This window comes from Natator depressus, chromosome 10, assembly GCF_965152275.1.
Source record: "Natator depressus isolate rNatDep1 chromosome 10, rNatDep2.hap1, whole genome shotgun sequence".
NCBI classification, from domain to species: domain Eukaryota; kingdom Metazoa; phylum Chordata; order Testudines; family Cheloniidae; genus Natator; species Natator depressus.
In genome coordinates, this window is record NC_134243.1 from 29505218 (window position 1) to 29527975 (window position 22758).

The 22758-nt window shown below is 41.9% G+C and overlaps 1 protein-coding gene across 1 annotated transcript in view; it reads left to right on the plus strand.

Annotated features, from left to right (window-relative positions):
* Nucleotides 1-16407, plus strand: part of LOC141994428 (ectonucleotide pyrophosphatase/phosphodiesterase family member 7-like) — an 84994-nt gene extending 68587 nt beyond the window's left edge. The window contains exons 4-6 of the mRNA XM_074964651.1: nucleotides 5586-6212; nucleotides 9046-9383; nucleotides 16327-16407. Coding sequence (XP_074820752.1) covers nucleotides 5586-6212; nucleotides 9046-9383; nucleotides 16327-16387 — 1026 coding nt within the window. The 3' untranslated portion in view covers nucleotides 16388-16407. The remainder of the gene's footprint in view (nucleotides 1-5585; nucleotides 6213-9045; nucleotides 9384-16326) is intronic.
* The last annotated feature ends 6351 nt before the right edge of the window (nucleotides 16408-22758 follow it).

Sequence of the window (22758 nt, forward strand, 5' to 3'; positions counted from 1 at the left end):
ATCACTGGGTAAAATTCTATTGCCTGTGTAGGTGCAGGAGATCAGACTAACTGATCACGGTCTTCTGACCATAAAATCCTTTCCCCTGACTTCAATGCACTTTGGATCAGGCCTGAAAAGATCAAACCCACTTACCAGATGAGTGGCAGGCCATTGGCAAATATTCAGGGAACTGTTCCTCCTCTTCCAATAGCAGAAAGAATGCTCTGTCATAGCTCAACAATTTAGACATGCTCTTCCTCCTGCCCAGTGCGAATTAACTTCATAGGTGGCTTATGATGTGCTAGTCTAATCCGAAATAGCCTACAGGTAAGCCAGAGATATGGATTAAGGCAGTAATGCAAAGGCCCACAGGTGTTGAGCTGTAAAGACAGTAGCTTAGCCAAACTGAGCCTTGGTCTACATGACAAACTTATGATGCTATAACTACATTGCTTATGGGTGTGGAAAATCCACACCCTGAGCAACACAGTTATACCAACTTAACTCCTGGTGTATACAGCGCTATGTCAATGGGATGGCTTCTCCCATCGACATAGTTGGAGCCCCTCGGAGAGGTAGAGTACCTACGCCAACAGGAGAAGCTCCCCCGTTGGCATTGGTAACATCTTCAGTATGCACTACAGCGACACAGTAAGTGTAGACAAGCCCTAACTAAGGCATAGGCCCCCAAAAGCCTTAGCATATTCAGCTAACCAGGAGTAACCCTAGATCTTAAGGTATCACTGGTTAGCCGCTTATGCAAAGGTTTTTTGGGGCTTATACATTCGTTAGTGTGGTTAAGATATTGTCTTTACAGGCTCAATACATGTAAGCCTTTGTATTACTACCTTAATCCATACCTATGACTTATGTACCTGGACCTATAGGCTACACCTCAAAAATGAGGGATTAACACTGCATTTAATAGAAAAACACTTTAAAATAGACATGTTTCTTTCTTTCAAAGAACCTTGATTTCAGCAGCTTTCCAGGATGTTAATTATAGCAGAATATCGCATTATGAACATGCTCAATGGAATAAGTACAAGGTCTTGTGTGACTTCTCTCCAGTATAATCTGAGAGTTTGTACCAGACTGTGAATCACAGAGTGGCAGAAACAAAAGCCTATTTCACATTTTGGCTCAGGGGTTCTTTAAAATCAACTAGGGAATTACCAGGCCAATGGTGACCTCCAAGCAAGTAATAAAATCTGAAGCACAGTGAAATGTGTCAGATAAATTGCAGGGATCAAAGGTCTTTATTTATATAACAATGAAAATGTACTTCATGTGCCGTGTGTAAAAATGAAATCTGAGCCCTCTGGCAGTGCAATTTTGATAAAATTCTTATTTAATATGTGCTGCTTGCTTTTTGTTCCCCCTTCAGTTGATATTTTGTGCATAATTAAAGCCATATTTTCCACCTCTTCTCATCCCCTGATTTTTGGGGCTTAGAAATATCATGGTTAATCTCAATTTTCATAACAAACCAGTGAGCCTGATTTTCTAGTGTGTAGCTCCATTTTACGTCTCTATATCACTAGTGATTTCAAGAAGTTACACAGGTAACAACTGGAGTAACTACATGGAGAATATGGGAGCAGTAGGTTTCTGGCCCTTTTACTTACAAAGAAGAGTACCTTGGGATGGTAAACTAATTGCAAGGCATACAAATTTTTGACTATGACTTTTCCAGAAGCCATAGTTCCTCACAACTCTCTTCCCTAACTGTGGTCCATGACAGACTTTTCAGTGTGTGAAACATATGACCCCAAGGTCTCTTGAATTCTGCTTGAGCCTCAAACCAATTCAAAAAAGAAGCCAGGGATGCTGCAAGCTGCTTCCAGCCAGTTGCCTGCAGCTGAGCAGGCTTCCCTGCTGAGCAGCCATTGTGACCCCTGGCTATGTGGTAACCTGCATGGAACTAGAAGGAAGGAGCACAGGTTGCAGAAGAAGAGTTTGGAAGAGGTACAAGGAAGTCAGTCTGTGAGCCATGGCTAGAATGGTAGCTGCAGTTGCAGCAGCTCTTTAAATAGTTCTGTTAATAAAGAGCCAGTTTAGTTTTACAAGCATAGAGTCTTTCATGTTATTATCCAGCATGCAGTACATGAAACAGGCTAAAAGGAGGAGTAGCTCACTAGCTTGTGAGGCAGCATGGGCCAGTGGACTTAGACTAATTGAAAGGCAAGAGACTCACTTGCATTTTAATCCTAGTTCTTGGTCATGATCTTGACATTTAATGTCTCTGCCTGGTGTGTAAATTTGAGATAATACCATGTATTGATCAACTGCTCATGTGATTAATTAGTTACGCTCTGTAAAGCATTTTTAAAGTGCTGAAACTCACTATAATGCACACAGAACCCATCAGTGACTGGGACCCTAATAGCTCTGAGGCCTCCAGCTTATTTGGACAATAGCCCAATGGATAATAAATGAAATGCTGACAATGTGCTGATCCCAGCACAAGAGGTTGGCCCCCACTTCTCTTCCAGCAACAGGCAGGTGGTGACCTGAAGGTTTCCCTACCCCCACCCCACCACTTCCCATGTGCCACGCGTCTGCCTCTCCACCTTCCAATCCCTCCTTAACACCCCCTTCTTTCACTTAGCCCTTCATTGCAGATCGCTGTTGACTCTGCTCCTGATCTTACCTCATTGAAGTCAATGTGACTCTTGCCACCGATTTCAGTGGCATGAGTGGGTGTCACGGTTCCTTCCCCACTCTGAACTCTAGGGTACAGATATGGGGACCTGCATGAAAACCTCCTAAGCTTACTTTTACCAGCTTAGGTTAAAACTTCCCCAAGGTACAAACTATTTTACCCTTTGCCCTTGGACTTCCACTGCCAAACTTTATCTGGGTTCCTGAGAAAACGTTGTTTGGAAATGTCTTTCCCCCCCCCAAATCCTCCCAACCCTTGCACCCCACTTCCTGGGGAAGGTTTGGTAAAAATCCTCACCAATTTGCATAGGTGACCACAGACCCAAACCCTTGAATCTTAGAACAATGAAAAAGCATTCAGTTTTCTTACAAGAAGACTTTTAATAGAAGGAAAAAAGAATCACCTCTGTAAAATCAGGATGGTAAATACCTTACAGGGTAATTAGATTCCAAACATAGAGAATCCCTCTAGGCAAAACCTTAAGTTACGAAAAAGACACACAGACAGGAATATTCATTCTATTCAGCACAGCTATTTTCTCAGCCGTTTAAAGAAATCATAATCTAACGCATCTCTAGCTAGATTACTTACTAAGTTCTAAGACTCCATTCCTGTTCTGTCCCCGGCAAAAGCATCACATAGACAAACACAGACCCTTTGTTTTTCTCCCTCCTCCCAGCTTTTGAAAGTATCTTGTCTCCTCATTGGTCATTTTGGTCAGGGGCCAGCGAGGTTACCTTTAGCTTCTTAACCCTTTACAGGTGAGAGGAGTTTTCCTCTGGCCAGGGGGATTTTAAAGGTGATTACCCTTCCCTTTATATTTATGACAGTGGGAGTTTAAAGTCAGGGAGTTTTAGAGCAGGGCTCACCCTTTACATGTGTATAATGCATCTCCTCAGATTAAATTGCATGCCCCTCAGGTGAGGGGCCATGTTTACTGGAGATAAGTAAACACTATGTACAGAAAGCACCTTCACCTCTCAGAACCCATTCCTGCTCACATGCCTTATCTTATAATCATTTAAATTTATCTCACACTGTAATTTAAACATAAAAAAGAAATCCAATGACATGAGCTAATCAGACAGTGGCCAAATATACCACACAATCCCTTTGCTTATTTGTACTTCCCTTCCTCTTCCTTTTGTCTGTATTCTGCCCATTTATATTGTAAGCTCCTTGAGTGGGGGGAAACATGTTTTCTTAGATGTCTATAAAGCAGAATGCCCACCAACAGCATCAATACAAATAATCCATGGTGCCATATAATAAACTTGAAAAGATTTGGAAAAATTGGTATGGTCACAACAATTCAAAATTTTATGGAGCAGAGTCATGGAAATGAACAGTCGGAATGAGTTGATCTTATCAATTTCTAACTAAATGCCTGCGGAAGGTGTTCAGAGTCCATTGGAAAGAGTTTCTTGCAACAGAAATTCTAAGTAGAACAAACCTATCTAAAGCACCCAATATGGTAAGATGATTATAGTGGCCATATTTAAGACAGACTTTAAGAATGCCACCAACATGACTTCCATGGCAAGTGATAATATGGACACCATTTGGAAAAAGAAAAAAGTAGGTAACCTAGAGAAATATTATGCAGAATAGAGAGAGAAGTCAAATTCATCAACATGACACTCAAGCCTGAACAGACCAGCACAAGCTCCAAATAAGTGGCAAAAAACATGGACACTTTATGCCTTAAGGCTGTGGAAGGAGAAAGAAAGAATACATAATATGGTTTCAGACAGGCCACCAACCAAAGTTCATATTCACAGTGTCATGTCTCTCATGTTATCCTGGGCTTTCCTTAAAGTCTCATCATGTTATTTCATGATGATCTCTGTTTTCATTAAAGATTCAATTTCTAGCCCTCAAAGTGGCAGAGGAAAGCTGGAAAATATGAATACCAATTGCTTCCGAACCACAAGACAAATGAAAAGAACCCAACATTACTTACGATTTTTATTAATCCCATGATTTTGGGAGGCCTGACTCATGAATGCTGAATATTTGGGGTTGACCTTCCTGGATCCAGTTGTGTGATGCAGGCTTATTATAGAAGGGCAAACAGGTAATCCTGGATGTAAATCTCTCTGAACTTGGCATAAACGCCAAGATGGATCTGGATTCAGATCCAAAGTCAGCAGTTTAGGCCTTTTCCTAATTATAATTCTCAACTCCCAGTCTCATTCTGCCTGTGTCAATGTTCCTGCACAACCCAATCCAAATTCTCACTCTCCCTTCTTGTTTTGTTCTTCAGTATTCCCAGTTTCCTTGAATTGCATACACTAATATTCTACCATCCAGATGTGCACCGAATTCACTAAAGATGTATTTCATACCATAACATTTTTTCAGTCAATATGGCTCCAGCTGTACAGCCTGAAATCTTCCTCATTGCAGCATGAGCTTCTTTCACGATGCACAGCCAACATGCTTCAATCCTTTTTTTGGATGGGGTAACTCTGGATAAAGGGAGTGAGAGAAAAGGTAGTTGGTTTTCCATGTAACTACCTTTTCATAGTGAGTCTACCACCAACATGCCAATGGTATCCGTAGCAGTGATATTTTGGGGAGGATCTGGGGGGACAACTAGAGAGGAAGTAGGGCTGAGAGTGGATATATACATCCAATCTATACGTCATTCATCCCTTAAGAACTAAGATGAGGCTGCGAGTTTATTTCACATATGCCATCAAATTATGTTAAATGTTATTTTTAAGATATATGCTTTGTATTCATCCTAAGAGCTATGTTCATCTGCATTTTTTTGAATTTTATATGCCGATCATACACTACACTTAGCTCTCATGTTTTGAGATCTGTTTAATACATAGGTGTGGTACACAGCTGTCAAAAGTAATTGACGTTATAGATTTTGCCCTGTTATTAATATAGTACAAATATCACTTTCCATTATTCAATTTTTCAGGGGAAAAAAACAGCCTCATTCCATTATCCTGGCGGTGGTGCCACTTACAAGGGGCAGGCGGTCGACAGAACTCTAGTAGAGTCATTTGATCATCCTGACAGCAATGAGACAGAGTGGAGAGAAAATATCGACATGGTTATGAACTGGTTTACCAAAGAGAACTTTGATTTTGTCACACTCTACTATGGAGAACCCGATCAAGTGGGGCACAGAAAGGGCCCTGAAACAGAAGACAGGAAGATGATAATTCGACAGGTTGATAGGACCATTGGCTACCTTGTAGAAGCTATTGAGAAACATAGCCTGAAGGATAAGCTGAATGTCATCATTACATCTGATCATGGTATGACCACAGTAAAGAAGAAACCTGAAGTAGAGGAGATCTTACTGTCCAAATATATCAAATTCAGCAACTTGACCAAGTTTGACATACTGGACTATGGAGGCTTTGGGATGATAACCCCAAAACCAGGAAAAGAAGAGGAACTATATCAGGCACTTAAGAATGCTCATCCTCATCTAAAGGTGTATAAAAAAGAAGAGTTTCCTGAACACTTCCACTATGCGAAAAATGAACGTGTTTTACCAATCCTGGTTTATGGTGACCCTGGTTATAGTGTTAATGGGGTAAGTTCATTACTGAATCTAATACAACAATCAGGTTTCTTGGCAGCCATAGAGTAACCTTTAGAAGATTCCACAGACAAGTCACTTTACAGTATTTTTCCACAAGTTGTAATCGATGTTGGTTTTGCTCCATAATAAATTAAGCAATTTCCAGTGCTGGTTGATAAAACATGTATTTTTACCACATCCTGAATAAGGACATATTAGCCTATGGTACTGATTGTAGCTTTTTGGGGCAGGGACTTTTTTTGTTAACACAGTGCTTAGCGCAATTGGCTGCTGGTCCATGACTGGGATTCTAAGAGCAACTACTATAGAAATAAATATGTACATGCTATTTTACCCTGTTAATTGCAGGAAAATAGCAATTACACCAACAGAACATTTTCATTGCTACCAAGGGATGAGATGGATTTTCCGTCTCTTGATGTCTTCCAGACAATCAAGACTGGGTCCCTTTGTGGAAGACGTGTGGGAGTAAAAACCCAAGTAATTGGGCTCAATACAGGAGTGACTGAGTTAAATACCCTGGTATGTGTTGTACAGAGGTCAGACTAGATGATCAAATGGTCCCTTGAAATCTATGAAACTATGGAGCCCATATTAAAAAAAATAGACTTACTACCTTTCTGAGTGTGCCACCTGAGCTTTGCCATGAAGCCACAAGAGCCCCACACATTTTACTTAATGAATCTTTGAGGTTTAGCAGGCTTTGAGGACTCTGGTTTGGAATTTGGAACAATTCACTTGCCTTAAAACCTCTGACCAATGGAACCTTATGGACAATCAAAACATTAAGCCATTTGGGGGATTTAAAGTGCCTGGTCTTTCAAGGTGCTCACTTAGAGAAACAGGGTGAAAAGGGAGTCTGAAGGGTTTAAAAAAAAAAAACCCACACAATCCCAAGATCCCACCATTGATTTCAGTGGGCTTCAGATCAGGCCATAAATGAGTTCCAGTAAAGTTTATATTCAGCCAACATTTTATTCTAGGAAGGCCAGTAAGAATGATATGTTCAATTCATCTTTCCATCTTCATTTTAATAAGTTTTGGCATCTGAATGCCATGTCTTCTATCATACACCTAGAAGAGTAAGAAAGCTGAATCTCAAAATACAGGCAAGTGTAAGGATTCTGGTGCGACACTGTGTTCAGCTCTGGGCCCCAGATTACCAGTTTTTCAAAGTTGAACTTTGAAAAATCATCCTCAGAATTCTAGAAAGTAATATCCCCGCCCTGACTCTAGAAAACATACTAAGGGATCAACTCTTCCCTGTTGCTAAACTAGAGATTCCTTCAGTCGCTGTGCAAAAACACTGTCATTTTCTTCCCCACATGGATACCTCTATGCAAAGAGTATCCATTTGCCTATATTGATAGAAAGAGTATTTTTTCCCCTCTGTTAGGCTGATAGTTACATGACAGATCTGGGGGAGATAAAAAGCTATAGAGCTTGTCCTATAAGTGGTAGGCAAGCGCTCAGTAGTCTATACTATAACTTCCAGTTTTGTCCTCAGAAGTTTTGGTCAGCTTAATCTGAGCCAAAATAATGAGCCTACAGCTACTTTATGGAGCAACAGGGATGTATGGTGGCCAGTGAGGCAGCTCCTAAGGTTTGCCAATTGCTCATTGTTCGAATTTAAATCAGACGGGAGATTTGGATTAGACTATTTAACATGGGTTGTTATCTTTGTGCATTACGGTTCTGGTAAATTGCACTATAACATTTTGGAGCAATACCTACTTTCTACAATGGATCACTGCAAGTATTTTAACAATGCAAACCTTCTTTTCCTAAGATTTTTCTAGGAAGTCACCCTTTCTGCATGTCATGATAAATGGAATCAGGCTAAAGCCATAGATCCAGTAACAGAGTGCAAAGCTTTGGTGGAATCATACTCACACTACTGTCATTTTTGGCAATTACATGTCCTGCATTATCACAATCCCCTAATATAAAAACAAGTTCGCTCATCTGGGGCTTTCCCAGGAGCCTCCAGCAAGAAGCAGAGCATTATTGTGTTGCTCCAGGAGCACTTCGGGAAGCAGATTGCGACTTTCAGAGTCACAATTTGTCTCTGAGTTCCCCAGCTGTGCAGATACTTCCCCTGCAGATGGCCTATACCCGCTACAGAATATTTTCCCCATTGTACCAGCATAGCTATGCAAGCCAGTGCATTGTGGGGGCAGGAGCAAAGGCTCTACCCACTCCCACAGCTGGGTAGAAGCTACATAGCAGCCCCATCGAGACAGCTGTCCTTCCCATGACCTGGGTAACCAGCACAAGGGAGCATAAGGTGCTCCTTGCTTCCTTGCCCTGCTGCATAAATCAAGGCAAAATCTGGCCTCAGCATCCAGAGGGGAATCAGGTGTATTGACCATTGTCTGAGTTACGATGACATTTTGGCTCCATATTTTAATAAAATGGAAAGTGGATGTACTTTTGAGGTATTATCTGGAAAATCTAAACAAGACACATGAGCTCAAATTGTCAAAGCTCAGTGTTACGCCAACCTAATGCGTCAATTAGCAAACACAAAAGCACATTCTTGAATCTAATGCTTTTCTTCACACATTTCTTACTGAAATTGAGGGAGGTGGAAGACAATTCCCTTGCTGTTTCAGCTGGATACTGTATTTTCCTTCACTGCCTCATTTGTTTGTATTGGTGTGTGCTATTATACAGCAGTTGTATTTCACCCCAGAAGCATCTTCAGGTAGGACTAGTGACTAAGTGACTGGTGTATGAGAAGTTAAATTTGAGGGTGCCTTTGGGATGAAAGGCACTAGATAAAGCTAAAATTGATTGTTGGTTGTTGTTTTTTTCCCCCCAGAGGTTTATATTATATGTTAACAAAGGAGATCATGGATTTGACAATGAGGATATGGACATGAAGACAATATTCAGAGCTTTTGGTCCTGATTTCAAAGAGAATTACTTAGCTGAGCCCTTTGACAGTATCCACATTTATCCACTGATGTGCAAACTCCTGGGCATCAATCCACAGCCCAATAATGGATCTCTAGCAATTACACAGAAAATGCTCATTGATACCTCACAGCCAGAGTCAAACATCCTGCTTGCTGCTTTCATTTTAAGTGCCATAGCAGTGATGCTTGTGCTAATATTCATCACATCGGTGACTTACACTGCTATCCAGCGAAAGAAGGGGTAAGTAAAGTTTTCTTTAGGGCTTGGATAGTTACACCAGGGGAAAGCACTGGAAGGAGGGAGATGAGAATTACGGGTTTGGGGCTCAGATATTACAATGCTTGGGACCATGTACATACACAGACAAAAGGAGAAATAAATCTTGGGGCTGACACAGAGTCTAGGACCCTGAATAGGCCATTTAACTTTGCACTCAGCATTCCCATCAGTAAAAATGGTTACCAATAGTTACTATACAAGGTACTCAGTATAGTAATGGGCATCCCCATTTTACAAATGGCAAATGGGAAAAAAAAAAAAAAAAAAAACAGGTGACTTGCCCAAGGTCACACAGGAAAGCTGTGGGTGGTGAGGCAAAGAATTGAATCCAGGTCTCCAAGTCTCAGGTCTGCACCCTGACCACTGGGCAATCCTTTACCCTCTAACTGTAAGGAAAGCCCTACAAGCCTACCCTGCACTCTGAAAGTCCAGTCCGATGTCCCTGCCTTCCCCCCACATGAGCACCAGTAATAAAGAGGATGTCATGAACCTTTATTTATTCGGCCTCAGATGACTTTTAAGATGCATGTGTGAAAGGTGCTATGTCAGTGCAGAGCGGCATTATTGACACCAGTGCTACACAGGCCCAGATCAGCCAGATGCTCTTGTGCCTGAAGCTCGTGCCTTAACTTATAGTGTTGAGCCTCAGAGCCAGGTGCCATGCAGTAGACCTGACTCTCCATGTCTTGCACCTTGTGGAGCCATTGACACTAGTGTGAAGCTGGTACGCAACGCTACTGTTCTGATTCAGTAGCATTTTATACCCACTTCACACAGTAGGAAATGGCTACACAAGGTGCAAGACAGTGGAGAATCAGGCTCTACTCTCTTGGGGCTTGTCGGCACAGTAGGGTAAGTCACTTTCCACCGTCACAGAGTTCATTACCAAGCATGCTAATGTTTTGTGTGCTAATTGATTTGTGTCGACCCTGCTGGTGCTATGTAATGTATTTGAAATAGCACTATGTTAAGGCACACTAGAGAACTTTAGTGTGCACCAGCGGGGTCTACAGGGATCAATTAACATGCAATAGGTTATAGAAATTATACCCTTGTAAAGCATATTATGTGACCATGTAAACAAGCCCCTATTTGTCTCCCCACAAAACAAAGCAGTCTGCCTCTTTGGGCCCGATTCTCCTCTCTCTCACTCCTGGCAATCAGGAATAACTCCACTGAGGCCAGAGTTACAGAAGCTTAAGACTGGAACTTGACCCTTTACGGGTACGAGTTCTACAGCAGCAAATGCAACTGTAATTAAAGGCGAATATCCAGTTAGAAAGTGATCTTCTGGTCAGATGATCATTTTGCACATGTTCTGGAGGAGGGACAGCAATATACATTGGCATGATAAGCTTTTCATAGAACATTGTCTGAGACTAAATAAGGCCCAGAAAGAAAGAAAATTCCTCCTTTTTACCAACATTGCATTCCATTCCTTAGCACAGATTAATATTAATCAATCAGTAATGAAAGCTTAGGGATTTATGGCACAGTCTCCTATCAAACGAGAACAAGATAGACTATTATTGCTGTCAAAGTAGCTTTGAGGAAAAAGGTTATATTATGGAAGCTTAAGAGGGAAAGAATAAAGAAGTTTCCTTTTTGCATTAGAATCATAGAATATCAGGGCCGGCAGGTCCCTTACTGATATTAATTAATATTTATCTGTGCTAAGGAATGGAATGCAAGGCTGTTGCACTTGGAAAAAAAAAAAAAAAAAGAGAATCAGCAAATATGAGATTTATTTTCGGAGGCACCAAGTTGTTCATTGCAAATCATGTTTTATTCACGCCTTTAAAATATACAAGACACCAAAAATTGCATTTCCACTCTTTGAAATCTCAATAAAACATTGGCTCAATCATTTTCCAGTCATAATTTAGTCATATTTCACACACACATTGATTATTCTGGATGAAATATATATGTGAGCATTATTACATTCAATGGAAACATTCTAGTAAACAGCATGCATCTGTGCAATGCTTCATTATTTAGGATTCTCTCAGCCAGCAATTATGAGGACCATTTTTCTTGTGACAATATAGAAGATGTCAAGGAATTTTAATTTTTTTATATTTCTTTAGTTATTTAAAAGGGGACTGCAGTAGCATTAACTATAGTACAGAGGGGTCCGATTCAGGGCAAGTAAATAGCAAAAAGTTACCCATTTAACTGTTGGAGCCTGCTAGAAAGTCACAATACCTGGGTCCAGGGGCCACTCAGGCTCACACTTCCAAATGGTGTAACCACCTCAAATTTCACAGATGTTTTCCACATCCAGCTTTGGATTGCAAGACTATTCAGGCTGGATTTTCGAAGTGCTGAATTCTTACACCACCAACTGAAGTCAGTGGGAAATGGAAGGGCTTATAACCTCTGGAAACCAGGCCCTTGAGGGTAGGTCTACACCGCAAAGAAAAACCCACAGCACTGAGTCTCAGAGCTCAGGTCAACTGACTTGGGCTCATCGGGCTAAAAATAGCAGCAGAGACGGCTGGCCTCAGCTTGGGGCTCAGGTCCTGAAGCCCAGCACAGAGGGGAGGATCTGAGAGCCCAGTCTCAAGCCTGAGCAGGAACATCTACGCTGCTATTTTTAGCCCTGCAGCCTGAGCCCCGTGAGCCCAAGTCAATTAAGCCAGGCTCTGAGACTTTGTGCCATGGGTTTTTCTTTGCAATGTAGATGTATCCTTCGGGTCTTGAAATTATTTCAGCCTCTGCATGGCAGCAGTGTCATTGTGAGTCAGATCCATTGATGTCAATGAGAATCTTTCCAGACCCTGTGACTTCATCTGATATTGGATCAGTACATAATACTGCATCACAAAGTGATGATGACATCTTGATGGGAACATACAATTGTCATACAACACTGAGACCAGTGTGGTTGCACACATTCATAAGTGATCTGGAAAAAGGGGTGAACAGGGAGGTGACCAAGTTCATAGACCATACAAAGTTACTCAAGATAGTTAAGTCCAAAGCTGACTGCAAAGAGTTACAAAGGGATCTAACAAAACTGAGTGAGCGGGGAACAAGATACCAGATGGAATTCAATGTTGATAAATGCAAAGTAATGCATATTGAAAATGTAATCTCAACTATACTCACAAAATGATGGGGTCTAAATTAGCTGTTAGCACTCACGAAAGATCTAGGAGTCATTGTGGATAGTTCTCTGAAAACATCTGCTCAGTGTGCAACAGCAGTCAAAAACGCTAATAGAATGTTAGGAACCATTAGGAAAGGGACAGACAGACAGAAAATATCATCATGCCTCTGTATAAGTCCATGGCATGCCCACACCTTTAATACTGCATGCCTTTCTGGTCACAAAAAAAAAAGATATTAGAATTGGAAAAGCTACAGAGAAGGACAACAAAAATGATTAGGGGTATGGAGCAGATTCCATAGGAGGAGAGATTAAAAAGACTAGGACTTTTCAGCTTGGAAAAGAGATAACTAAGGGGGGAGGGGTATGATAGAGATCTAGAAAACCATGACTGGTGTGGAGAAAGTGAATAAGGAAGTGTTATTTACTCCTCCTCATAACACAAGAGCCATGGGTCACCCCAATTAAATTATTAGGCAGCAGGTTTAAAACAAAAGGAAATACTTCTTCACACAATGCACAGCAACCTGTGGAACTTGTTACCAGAGGATGTTGAGAAGGTCAAAACTATAAAGGGGTTTTTAAAATGAACTAAATAAGTTCACGGAGGATAGGTCTATCCATGGCTATTAGCCAAGGGATGCAACCCCATGCTCTGGGTGTCTCTAGCCTCCGTTTGCCAGAAGCTGGGAGTGGATGAAAGGGGATGGATCACTCAATGGATTGCCTGTTCTATTCACTCCCTCTGTAGTATTTGGCGCTGGCCACTGTTCGAATACAGGATGCTGGGCTAGATGGACCAGGTGGTCTGACCCAGTACAGCAGTTATTATCTTGGTTTTATAATTATTGGCTTTGTGCTGCTGCACAAGAATAAACCCACTGGAGTCAAAGATAGAGAGGCGAGGAGATGAAATCTGGACAACCGATATACTGAAGAGTGTTTTTTCTGGACAGCATACTACCACCAGGAAGGCAGGTTGTCAGAGCAAGTGCCTCAGTGAGAGGAGCCCATTTCAAAGCCATGCTGATGGTGCTGTGGGTCAACTAGCTAGCAGTTGTGGATCACACCCAACCCCTTCATCAGAATGAGATCGCACTTAGCACAATAACTTAATTTCCTGCAAAATTTTCCCCAGGAAACACACATATTAAGTAGATTTAAACAGGAAAGAGAACGATGACGTCTGGTTCTTGTCCTGTGCTACCAGCAATCATATCCCTCTCCACATTTACAGCATCCTCTTCAACCATGTGAATCACTTCCACTCATACAGAATGCTAAACTAGACAGCACTTCAGGTCAGCATTATGTTCCTGATCCAGTGCCCACTGAAGTCAACAGAAAGAGTCTCATTGCCTTCAAGGGGGCCCTGCCCCTTGTCCACAGGGTCCACACAAAAAGGACCATGCCAAATATTTTGGCTACAAGAGCAACCTGTCTCATCTTTTACTCTTAAACAATCAGCAACAGCACCACAGCAGTGCCATCACTGTACCCATAAAGTTCTGTGAAAAATTAGAGCTGGAAAGAACGTTAAATAAAGTTACATTATAAAAATCCTTCTTCCCTCCACCCTTCCCCCATTCCCTTCCCATTGGGGGAAGGGTGGGAGCAGGGAAGGTTTAACGTCTCCATTGTTAGAAAGAGATCAGCTCAAGATTAAAAAAAAAAAAAGTGCTTGCAATTCGTGTTGTGGTTGAATATTGAGGAGGAGAATGTAACTCATAATACATACTCCTGTTCATGCACATATGCAGGAGGCACTGCTGCTGCTGCCGCCTTCTGTCCTCTGAACGCCCAGGGTTTTGTGAAATGTAAACTGCAGTTTACCCTAAACCAGTTCCGTGACAGGTTAAAAAAAATAAATAAATAAAAACAGATTCTGCATCAAGTTCAGGTAACAATTCACCTCAGAATAAGTCTGTTGTAAGAGTTGAACCTGACATAGCAATGTGTATTGCAGTAACACCGATGCCTACAAAAAGCAACAAGATAGAGGAATCTAAAATAACGAGCAGTATAGAAAAGATAGGAAAAGGTCAACAGGATCTCCTAATAATATTAGAGTAAGGGAATGGCTTATGAAATTTAGAACAGCACCAAAATTTAAAATAGAATAGAAGAAATACCATTTTTACCGATCCATAAAATAACCTGTGGAACTCACTGCTCTGAGGTACCATTAAAGTTATGTACTTTGCAGGATTCAAAAGAATATTATTTACATAAATGTCTAATAAGCCATGTTCAGGGAATAACCATCTAGGGTTAGGGAGAAATTTCCCTAAGGACAGGTTTTTCCATACTTGTTCCTTATAGGGTGCCTTGCACCTTTCTCTGAAGCATCTTGTACTGGCCATTGTCAGAGAAAAACACTGAGCTAGATGGGGTGTCTGTTTGAGCCAATAGGCCTATTCCTACTTTCCTGCATTTGAAAGTTGGACTGTGCATGTATAGGAAACATCTCGATTCAGTTTTTGTATGCTTAAGGTATTGAGCTCAAAATGTTTGGATGAAGGAAACCCATTAAGTGTAATGCAAGATGACATATACAAAATCTATATCTATAACTTGAAATAAATAGGTGTTCCGTCCCCCCCCCACCCTACACAAAAAGCATTTTCAGTTTCTAATTAACTGTAACATACCAGATGTTTGTTAGCTATATCATCTGTCTCTGGGTACAAGACACTGGAAATGGCTTGAACCATCTGTTATAAGCAGCAATAATCTGTAGGAACACTGGTGAAATGCACTCACTCAAAATACAGTTGGCAAGGCTTCTTTTTTAGTCTGAGCACGTGTTTTCCTCTGGTTTTGTCGAGTGTGAAATGTGAAACCACTCGACTCCTCAGAAACATCTTACCTACCGTGAGAGTCTAAACCTCCAAAATGAGCATAATTTAATCACCTGTGATAGCTGTAGTCATGGTGAGAGCAGTGCTTTAACTAGATTTAGAAGTGAAGGGTAATAGTCTTTGACATTCATGGAAGCTACCCAGGATGACAGGAAGAACAGCCACATACGCTGGTTCTAGGTATTAGTAATAGTTGACAAAGTGGGTATTCACCCACAAAAGCTTATGCTCCAATATGTCTGTAAGTCTATAAGGTGCCACAGGACTCTTTGCCGCTATCACAACATCTGTTATTCATATTTGTTGAGAATAGGAAAGATATGACCCTTTTTCAATGCAAGTGGAAATGTGCCCAGATTAGTAGAAGGCCACTTAGATTTGTTTGTGTGATCTGTAATTATAAATCTGTCTCATTCCCTACATTCCACACCTTTACATTTGTAAGAACAATCCCTGTGTACAGATTTCAGCTGGCATATTGTCCTCAGAGTTGCTGCAGACTGTAATGGACGCAACGCACACACACACAGTGCTCTCTTGGAGACTTGACTTCTGTTCTCTCTTTAATCTAAAATAGGTCATTATAGACAGAGCCTGAGATGCGCAAAGCCCAAATGGTTCCCACTGAAATTAATGGAAATTGTTGGGTATCTAAATCTCCTTAGTTTGCTTTGAAAATCTCAGTCTGGAGGTTTGCATTTTATGGCCTATGAAAACTTAACACCACTGTGTATACCTCTATTACATATTAGTTCCAAGTGACAGCAGTGGGAGATCTGTAAGTAGGAGTATATCATATGCAATACAGACCCGTGGTACAGCTTAGAGAGGAGAATTTTGCCCCAAATGTTTTTTGCAGTATTTATTGTAACTTAATGAACAAAAGCTTCCAATCTATTTAACAAGTATTTTCTCACCCCACCTACAGGCTAAAGAAGAATCACCACAAAGCAAAGAACAATCCACCTTTATCATCAACAACGTTGTGAACCATTTTCATTTTGAGAGAATACATATAGCATTTGAAAAAAATCAAGTCTGCATCTTGTTCTTTCTGGTTCTATTTGCTGTGTCTCCTACCAGAAACTGGTAGAAAGCTAGATGAAATGATCATTTTATATGTTTTGTTTTTTTAAAAACGTTTGGCTTGATACATTACAATACAGGTCCTAAAAAAACCCTTGGTCTCAAAACAGCGAGAATAGTAACACGTTATCATTTTACAAACAAGAGAGCATCAGCATGTGCAACAAAAAGCTGTACAATGAAAGTGAGTGAGCATGTGTGTGTGTGTGTGTGTGTGTGTGTGTGTATGTATGTATATTGCCATTCCTGTTACAAGGCTTGTCCCCCACTCTGGACAGTCCGTTGCAAGTGGCCCCAAATGCTGGATCCCACACGCTCCTAAACCAACCGGTTCTGGGCAGAGTCAGGTCACTGTTCCTAGCTCTGGGTTTCTAAGGCACACTCCAAGGTGCTGATCTCATGTCTGCCACCCTTCCTTGGGATGTGGGGCTCCGCAGCCGCCTTAAACTCCAGAATTAGTGCCTTAACCTTCTCAAACCCCGCCCCCCATTTGCTTATTTATATTCCCTTAGTGCATCACTGTGCTGTGGGAAATCTCAGCTACTGTCCTTTCAGGGACAACATGGCATGGAAATAAGGAATACAGGCTTAGCCAAGGAATTCCTTAACTAGTCACTTTTATTCTTGAAAGCACTAGAGAGCGTTACAGATCTTTGAGAAACAAAATCCTAAACACCCCCAGTTAGCATGATCTTACTCCTCCTGTGAATCCTGTATTTGGTCTGCATCCTTAGACTAGACAGCCCTTTTTGCCTTCTCTCTCCTTTTTCCTCCCAAAAGATACCTGCAAATTAAGCATAAACTAAAGTGACATAATGGCCAGTTTCAGGCCTTCACTTAGCTGTTTTACACAATGTTCAAACATTCCATGCACCAATTTTACATTTGTCATCCACATGCAGTATACTCTGTTGCAAGGTTACATTGGTCATTTTCACCTAGCAGCATTCTGACCATTTCAGTTCCAAGGACAACTGACCAGACAGTCAATTGACCACAAGTAGTTGGCTTCAGTATTAATACCCTCATGACATGAATGTACAAACCCCAGAAGGCCACTGGACCATTTATCCTCTATCTCCACCAAGTTTGCCCAAAGGTTTATTAGAGGACCTAGATTCAGCTGGGTGTTCTCTATTTGTCTAAACATCACTGTTGAAGTGTTTATAGCTGTACAATGTAAATTTGAACAAAAACATTCAACAGCCCTGCAGTCATGCCTCCTTGGACTGCCATCCCATTACATGTCATGAAACAAGCAATGCTGGGTTTGATGAACACTCAGGGACCTCTCCAAGAAAAATCCAGGGTTATACAGGAAGTTGTGATGGTGAGTCAGTATTTCTTGCCGAACTAAATACCTCAGCCATGTTACAGTCACTGTGTAGTATGAGGTGCCATCTTTCAGTTTTGATTTAAACTCACTGACATCCCAGGCCATACCAAAAAGTAATATGCTGAACAAATTTCAACTGAGTTATTACATCTTGTCTACTAAAGTTCCCTCTGCAAATTTTCTTCTTCACTTCCTGTCGTACACTAGCATGCAGTGTTGTTGTGTATTGTTTAAACAGTGCTCATCTTTTACCTCAGAAGTGGGTACATTTGAATGACTAATGAAAAGACTGGTTATCTATTAACAGTGCAGCTCTTAATACAAGCCACATGAAGGGTGCTAAAAACAGCAGGAGCCTGTGAAAGTGCCTAGCATAAAGATCCATTTCTCTGAAATAGATCTCAAATACTTCACTTGGAATCCTTTTTTCTATGCACAGAGAATCTGTGCACCAAACAGGTCTTATGGCATTCACGTAGGGAGATTCAAGTTGCCACTTCTTGTGATTTTTTGAAAGAATGCCATTGTAACAGATTGTACTGTGCACTCACTCAGATTCTCTACAAATTCATTCCTCAAGAAAGGAAACAAAGCTGACAAAAACCTGCTCCAAGAAAGCCAGGAAACTGCATTAGAAAGATGACAGGTATTCATAAGGCACAGGTAAGGGGTGTCCCGGTGTCTTTTGTGAGGGAAGACAAGAGGTGGTAAAGAACAGGACAATTTCCATCATCATTCAGAGTGTAACACATAGTGCTCAGCTGAGTTTTACATATGAAGAGTGCCTTTAAACAGCAAGTGTAAATGAATAATACAACCGATATACAATCTGTTTACCTTACTGTTCTATGTGTAGATTGATGAAGACAAGTCTTTGACCAGCCTCATGCAAGCGTTCTGGGTCTCTACAGCTGGTCCAGAACTAAACCAGACTGATGGCTCAATGAGTCGACATATAAATAGACCCAAAGTTCAGTTTCTTGTCCTTTCCTTCAAGGCCCTCCACAACTCTTCCCCCGCTCCCTATCACCCCTGCCCACTTCTGTTCCGCTTCACCAGCAATTCCCCCTTGAATGCCCATTTGTCTGCTTCTCCCACAATACCTCAGCACATTCTTTCACGCTGCCTCCTCTCTGAGGCAATCCCCATGGCCACTACCCCCTCCTCCCTCAAATCCTCTCAAAACCAACTTCTGCTGGGATGCTAAAGAGAACTCAGCTAGTTATGACAGGGAGGTTGAGGAGCACAGCAGGAAACAGAATGCTGTTATATAAGAAAATACCTACTGAATTAAACACACAATCAGGTCACATACTTTGGCTGTGTGTGCACTATGAGTGGGGCCTACCAAAATCACAGCTGTGAAAAATGTGCCACAGACCACAAAATCTGGCCTCTCCCTGTGAAATCTGGTCTTTTGTGCACCTTTACCCTGTACTATACAGATTTCAAAGGGGAGACCAACATTTCCCCAAACTGGGGGTCCTAACCCAAAAAGAGGAGGTGGGGGAGTCACAAGGTTATTGTAGGAGGTCGGGTTACAGTATTGCCACTTATTTCTGCATTGCCTTCAGAGCTGGGTGGTCAGAGAGCAGTGGCTGCTGGCCAGGCGCCCAGCTCTGAAGGCAGCACTGCTGCCAGCAGTCATACAGAAGTAATGATGGCATGGCATGGTAGTGCCACCCTTACTTTTGTGCTGCTGCTTTCAGAGCTGGGTGCCAGGGCAGCAAGCACCACGCTATGGCAGCCCAGCTCTGAAGGCAGTGCTGCCGTCAGCAGCAGCACAGAAGTAAGAGTGGCAATACTGCAATCCTCCTACAATAAACTTGCAACACTCCCACAATCCTCTTTTGGGTCAGGCCCCCTACAGTTACAACACGATGAAATATCAGATTTCAATAGCTGAAATCATGACATTTGCCATTTTTAAAATCCTATGACCATGATATTGACCAAAGGGGACCATGAATTCGGTAGGGCCCTGTGAGCAAGGGAGGTGATTCCCTGCTTGGGCAGACATACCTGCACTAACTCGCACCAACCTAGCACAGTAAAATTGATAGTGATGGGCAGCAAAGAACAGTCGCAGGAGCTAGCCATGCCAAGTAAAACCTGCCTGAACCCTGCAGGTACATACTTAGCACAGCTAGCCCATGCCACCGCTGCTCGTGCTACCACAGCTACACTGCTATTTTCATTGAGCTAGCGCCATTGTCTCTACATGAGCTGGGAGTGGTGAAGCCGTAGCCTCAGACAGCTTATGTAACTGCCACAGTCACTTATTGACCAGCGCACCTCCTCATGGCCAGGCATGACAGCAGGCCCATCTCAGTTAACCACACCAGACAGTTGCTTGGCCTGCAATAGTCAGCCTCTTTTCACAACTCCATCCCTCTGGCCAGGTCATTTACTACTATTACCCCAGAAGGGATAAGAGTACAAGTACCAAAGGCCAATTGGCCTGCATTAGGTCACTAGGCCCAGCCCAGGCTCTATATTCCTTTCCCACTCTTCCTCAGGGAGGCTTTCCTATCCCCTGGTCCGGGGGGTAGTGAGGAACCCAGACCTGTCCACTGCTCTGGGTTCCAGCCCAGGGACCCTGCATTTAACCAGCTAGAATCCACTCCTTACAATCCCTTGTTGCTTCTCAGGACTGCTTCCTACCTCTCTCTCTCTCCACAGACACCTTTCCCTGAAGTCCATCTTCCAGTCTTCTCTCGGTGGAAGTCTAACTCCTTGCACAGCTTCCCACCAGCCTGCTGCTGGGCAGCCTCCTCTTAGTAGCTCTCAATCTCTCTAACAGCTGCCCCTCTGCCCATCTGCAGCCTTCTTATCCCAGCAATTAGCAACTGCTGAGGAGGCAGCTAGCCTAGCTGTTAACCCTTTAGTGGCTGTGGTACACCTCATCAAAGAAACCATATGATATCATCACTGTTACCCTCATCCTTCCTCTCTGCCTTCAGTCTATTGCTTGTTACACCTACAGTACCTGTGTCCTGTTTCCAATTAGATTGCAAATTCTTTGGGGTATAGACTGTGTTTTCCTATATATTTCTATACCACCTAGTATCATGAGGCTGTGTTCCTGTCTTGGACCTTTGGGAGCTCCCACAACACAAAAAATAAAATAGGAAAACTAATTATAGTCCAACCATCTCACCCATATAATTATGTCTGGAGGAGAAGCCCCTTTCATAAATGACCCGTCCTCCATTTTGAATCCTGTCTAGAAAAAGGCAGCTCTTGATGGAGACAGCAGCAAAGAGCTGATATGTTATAAAAGGAAAGGAAATAAAAGGATGAACACAGAGAGGTGAAAGGAGGTGTGTACCTTCTGTTTTGTCTCTGAATAACAATGTTGCCAACTCCTGTGATTTTACTGTGTCTCATGATCTTTTTAAAGCCCCAGCTTCTGGAGTCAAGTGATTATGTCAAAATCAGACCTTTCATTTTTAAAGAAGAGTAAGTTTCTTCATGGCTGCAGAGAAAAGTTTGAAAACTTGATCCAAATACAGCCAAAGGCTCAGAAAACAGAAGGCATATATAACTACCCCCTCCCAAAAATTTACTATTTTAAAAAACTCGTGATTTTTGAGACCTGGCTTGTGATTTTTGAGGCTTGGAGGTGGCAAAACTGACATTAAAAAGAAAAGGGCAGAAAGGGAAAAAATAATACTTCCTGGATGTCCTGAGAGCTGCGGCTTTCCAGCCTCCCCGTCACAGAGGCTTTGCTTTCATTATCTTATAAACTTTATTCCTCTCCACTGGCTAGTCAAGAGGAAATTGATGATTACTTAAAAGACTCATTTGTTTGCATTAGAGGGACCCTGAGGTAAGCTTAGAATAACTCAGTTCTGTAGATGGAATTAAAAATGCTGTGAAATAACAGAAAGCTAATAAAATGCCAGTCACCAATGGCTCCAATGTAACAACATCTTTATAAACATAGAATAAAGGGGGGAAATCACTTTTTATTGCAAAGTAAACCTGGAATTGTAAATTCTGGGCCCCACTCCTAAAAATTACATTCTAGAGCAATATTACTTTTATACAGGGACAAGAGAAACCTACAAAGACCCATCTCTCTACTAAATAATATTGTAAAGCTGAGAAATGTATTCGGTACAATGTCAGAGTATGAAACAAATTACCAAAAAATCTCCAGATCTCTAGAGCAATACGGACTATCAGATGATACCCTCTTTCCCCTTCATATGAAAAACTAAAACAAGCAAATTTTAGGTGGGAACATTCACCAAAGCCGATGGAGTTTTAAATATTAAGCTGCTTTTTTTTTTAACCTGCAAATTGAGGAGTTTTAAAAATAAAAAAGTAATGGCCCAAAAGGGCCTCTGTTATAACCTGCAGAGGAGGAGGTGTTGTGCAAATTGAAATCACTTGGCTGATAGGAATTTATTCCCAACTCCTTATGCTCCTAGATAGAAGCCCAATAAAATTATTAGTGCTACATGCAGAATAAAATTGCTACTATCTTTCCATTGGGTAAAAAGAAAAAAAATTACATTTCAGCTGTTTCAGAATAAGGAGAACAGATTCCCAGATTTTCTTTGGCGGCTTGCCTGAGACAGCTGTCAGACAAGCCAGCAAAGAATACCAGTGTGGTGTGCTATAGGGCAGCGGTTCTCAACCAGGGGTCCAGGGCCCCCTGGGGGGCCACGAGCAGGGCCATCATGATACTCACTGGGGCCCAAGTCAGAAAGCTGAAGCCCCGCCGCATGGGGCTGAAGCCTGAAGCTTTGAGCCCCCCACTCACGGCTGAAGCCAAAGCCTGAGCAGATTAGCTTCACGGTGGGGGCACTGTGGCATGGGGCCCCAGGTAATTGCCCTGCTTGCTACTCCCTAACTCAGGCCCTGGCTTTTATATGCAGAAAACCACTTGTTGTGCAACAGGTGGGCCTTGGAGTTTTTATAGCATGT